The sequence below is a fragment of the Chenopodium album genome, chromosome 1 (assembly GCF_948465745.1).
Source record: "Chenopodium album chromosome 1, dcCheAlbu1.1, whole genome shotgun sequence".
NCBI lineage: Eukaryota > Viridiplantae > Streptophyta > Magnoliopsida > Caryophyllales > Amaranthaceae > Chenopodium > Chenopodium album.
This window is the reverse complement of record NC_137834.1, coordinates 42,845,388-42,849,932: the sequence shown is the minus strand read 5'-3', so window position 1 is coordinate 42,849,932 and position 4,545 is coordinate 42,845,388. Positions and strand designations below refer to the sequence as shown.

The 4,545-nt window shown below is 38.3% G+C and overlaps 1 protein-coding gene across 1 annotated transcript; it reads right to left on the bottom strand.

The window, feature by feature from the left end:
* Positions 1 to 944: 944 nt before the first annotated feature.
* Positions 945 to 1,667, bottom strand: LOC145631838 (uncharacterized). The gene has a single exon (XM_081684034.1). The coding sequence runs from the start codon at positions 1,665 to 1,667 to the stop codon at positions 945 to 947; it is 723 nt and encodes a 240-aa protein (XP_081540160.1).
* Positions 1,668 to 4,545: the final 2,878 nt, after the last annotated feature.

Here is a 4,545-nt window from a genome sequence, read left to right as displayed (position 1 = left end):
TTCTCCCTCTTTTTTAAATTTCTCAGTTTATTTTTGTAAATTCATGGTTGTGTTTGTGTTTGTTCTGAGTCCCTGTTTAAAATTTATGGGTTGAGTCCCTGTGAAATTGTTGGTCTGAATTGGTACTATGCATTTGGATACTGTGCTTTTTACTCTGTTTTCCATCCCTATGAAACTGTTGGTTTGGTTGATACTATGGATCTTGATACTAGTATGTGTACTCGGTTGGATGTCCCTGTGGCTGTTGTTGTTGCCTCTTGTTTTGTGTTAGAGTATTTTTGCAGTAGATAGGCATGGGAATGTCATATTGATGAATGATGATCAGTATCCACTATGTTGCCTTTGGTATCTTGCCTTATGTTGTTCTAAGTCCCTTCACAGTTCTCAATGACTCTTAATTTAGCACTAATGTTGTTAGGACATAGTAGTCATGGATAATATGTTGCCTTTGGTATCTTATTTGAGTTAGTCCCCTCTAGTTGATGATATTTTCTGTCTTCTTGTGTACACCATATGATGAAGGGACTCATTTGAATCATTGTTTCTTGTGATTGAATAGCTCCATCCTTGGTCTTATGGCCAGGATGTTGAGGTAACTTCACTGAGAAGCTATTTGATATATGCATACCCTATCTGATGGTTTTTAGGACTATGTACACAATACACAAACATATCTTCAATGCCATTAATAGTATTAGATAACAATGTTTACAAAAAAAGACATGAAACTGAGGCCCTAGTTTACATGACTGCCTTACATGTATTCCTTGTGATTCATCAAAATACACCTAACCTAAGCGTTACACATGTAACTTAAGCAAAAGCTGGTAAGATGGGTTGTATCATTACAGTAGGTTTCTTATCAGAAACTTGAAAATACTAGGAAGGTTAGGTGTGGCAGTCTATGTGCATTCTTTGAGTCCCCATTTGTTTGTGGCTTCACTTCAGTCAACTTCCACTTCCATGTATGCTTCTTCCTCTGCTGCATTTGGTGTTGGGATGAACATTGTGTCTAGAAAAGTAACTGCTTGTATTATGAGCTCCTTTGGTACATGTAGATGTTTGGGTAACACCCCTAGTCTGTCCAGCTTCTTCTTCTTCATGTGTGGTGGGGAGAAGTTGTTGCCTTCCTTTTCTAGAATCTTAATCATGACTGATTGCAGTGTCAGCCATATGAACTTGTTTGCCTTAGCATCAAATGCATTGTAGGCATTTATGACTTCTTTGATTAAGTCATCCAAAATAGTGGGTAAGGCTTGATATTGGAGGGATTGAATAACTTTGAACAGCCCTATGTCTAGCACATTCAAGTCAGGAGATTGTGCTGGTTGATAGACCATTTCTATGTTGAACCCTTCTGCATGGCAGGCAGCAATAAATTCATCATCTTTGGGCACTTGATGAGGTCTGGCATTATCCCACTGTATTTTTACATTTTTAGACACACCCTCTGGCCACTGTTGATGTATTGCTGGAATTATATGCTCCATAAGCATTTCCCTGATTGCTTCCTTGTTCACATTTTGCACTGCCTTTGTCTCCAATGTACCTGCATCTCTGTTTTTACTCTTCTTCTTGGCCAATTGTTTCTTCACAAATGGAAAAATGCCATACTTTCCATCATGCAAAAGAGTCCCATCTCTTGCATATAGTGGTTTCCCAATCATTTCCATGAACATGGCCTTCACCTTGAACCTTTTTTATTGCTGACACCTGTAAGGATCCTCTTCCTTTGGCAGCAGATAAATTTTTCTAGTTTCAGGGTTCAAGTAGAACCACTTTTCATCAATGTGAATTGTGTCCTGCATGTCAACAAACTTTGGATTACCTTGTCTTGGTATTTGGTTTATGTGACTTAACACCCACTTCATTCTAGCAACCTTGTGGTTGGATGTTAGAGCTGGGTGGTTTGTGCTCGTGTGAGTTCTGAGTCTTCCTTTCTTCCTTAATCTATGTATGGTTGAATGTGACACATTTAGTGCTCCAGCATAGCTTCTCTCTATGGTCCTCTTGTAGAGTGGCATAGATTGAAGCCACTCATATGAGTATTCTTTGGGTTTTGGCCCTGTTCTGCCTAATTTCTTTGACCTGACATCAATGACATTCCCCTGTGCCATCTGCTTCTTTATGTTAGCATTTAACCTTGACATTGTTGATCTGTGAATGTCAAATTGTCTTGCTAGTTGTGAAAGAAAACCTCTGGGCAGTTCCCCCCCTTGCATTTTTAGTAAAATGGCATCCACTATCTGCCTTTTTTGTTCCATGGTGAGGTCTCTCCTCTTCTCTCCATCCTGTGTTTGTTGCTGATTGTTGACGGTTTGTGAATATGCCCATTCTGCAGCATATTCATCCTCTGAATCACTGCTTTTCTGTGATGATGCACTTGATTACCCATGATTTTCTTCACCAATTAACTGTTCTATTGAAAAAAATTCTTCATGATCCATGAGCAGATACTAGCCTTGTTTTTTTTTTTAGGTGTTTGGATGGTGATGAAGTGGAGGATGCAACTTTTTGGCCGTGCTCAAACTGAACCAGCTTTTGGAAGAAGAAAAAGCAAAGATGCTGCCCCTAATTTAACACTAATTAGGTTAGATGAAGTAGGATTTGGGTAATTATGGTAGGATTAGTTTTAGGTTAGTGCTAACTTTTGAAAATTCAAGCTGAAATGTATTCATTAGGAGGGAGTAGAACTAGCTTGTTGATGTAATGTTCAAAGAAAAAATTTCTGGTTGCTTTTGAACCTTTTATAACCCCATTTGCTAGTGAAAAGTAAATGGAGGGAAGAATTTGATGAATATTTGGCTGAATTTGAAATTTGGTGAAAAATTGGGAGGGAAAAGTACACCCTCCCAAAAATCAGCCATGTGAATGGTTTAAAAAACAAGTGGTCCCTTTCCATTCCCTCCATCTTTAAAGTTAATCACATGGGATTAAAACTTGCTTTACTCCCTTAAAAGTTTTTACTTGGGAACCGTGCTTGACAGGGGAATAAACGCGTCGTCAATTGTCTATCCCTAGATCAAATACAATTTATACAACCTAAACAAACCTAATACGAGTATAAGGCAAGCATAGGGGTCGAACCACAGAGAACGGTAAACACCACCAAATGTTATCAACAATTAAGCTAGTCCGGAATAGGGGATAAATGAACTAAAGTCTAAAAATGCTAAAAAAAGAAATAAAACATTAAGGGAAATGGTTTAGGTATAGCATTCACTTGAACATAAACAAAGGCATAGAAATTGAATTAATTATGAACTAAACATGCTCGAATATCGAAATTAAGAATCCAATCTAGCCGCCTTCCGGGGTCAATTGGCTTCTCCTAACATAGCCTCTATGCTTCCACATTAGAACCATATACTAGGAGGTACTATTAAATAACAATCGATAGTAATGAACCTTAACTAAGTCAACTTCCGTTTCTTGTTAGCAAAGATTCACCTTTAATCAACCAACAATGTGCACTTGCAAGAAGATTAAAGAATATCAAGCATATAAAGACTTTAATCAACAAATAAATCAATTCTAAGCCCTAGAACATGCTCAAGGTCCAACTACACCACAACCATCCCCTTAATGGGGAAATTACTCACTAATCATGATAATAACAAGATTGATCAACAAATAATCAAGAATCAACATGATCAACAAGCAATACCAACAACTAAAATAATAATCAAAATAAACAAATAAAAATAGAGGAGAGAGAGTAAGAAATTGCTCATTAATTGAAGATGAAGGTCTACAAAGGATTGAACAAGCTCCTTCTTCAAAATCCAAGTTCATTAATGAAGAAAACCTCACTTTCTCTCTCTACCAAAGAAGACTAATCCTAACCTAACCTAAAACTAATTAGAGAGAAGAATAGATAGATATTCCTTCCCCCTAAAACGTTCTAAAAAAGGGACTTATATAGTCCGTATAGAGTCAGCTGAGAAAAGGAGAGGTCCGACCGAACAAATGGGAAGGTTCGGCCGGACTATAGGGTAGGTTCGGCCGAACCATGGGTAGGTTCGGTCGAACCTCCCTGATCCTGGTCTGGTCGAACTCCTGTGGTTCGGTCACTCTTGCAAAACTGCCAATTTTCATCTTGCCCCTGCCTCGAAGTTCGGCCGAACCACTGAGCAGGTTCGGCCACACCTTGGTTCGGCCACACCATCAGGAGGTTCGGCCGAACCTCTTCTGAATCATGCTTCCTCTAGCTTCCTTTGAGCTTAGCTTCCTCCTCTTGAAAATCTCGATGGTTCCTACAAAGCATAAGCATGAAAAGCACAATAAGAACAAAGCGGGAAGACTAAGAAAAGGGAGGATAAAGGAGAAAGAAAAGAGAAAGCAAAGCTAAGTAAAAATGCTTAGAAAGAGGGCCAAACAAGTGCAAACGAGGGGAGAATCCTTAGAGAAAAAGGATAAAAGTGTGGCATAAATGCCACTCATCAAAATAAAGAACGAAATATAACAAATCAAAAGCAAATAAAATACGAAAATAGACTAATTCTAATAAAAACTACGAAAAGAACTAAAACACGACAAAATTAC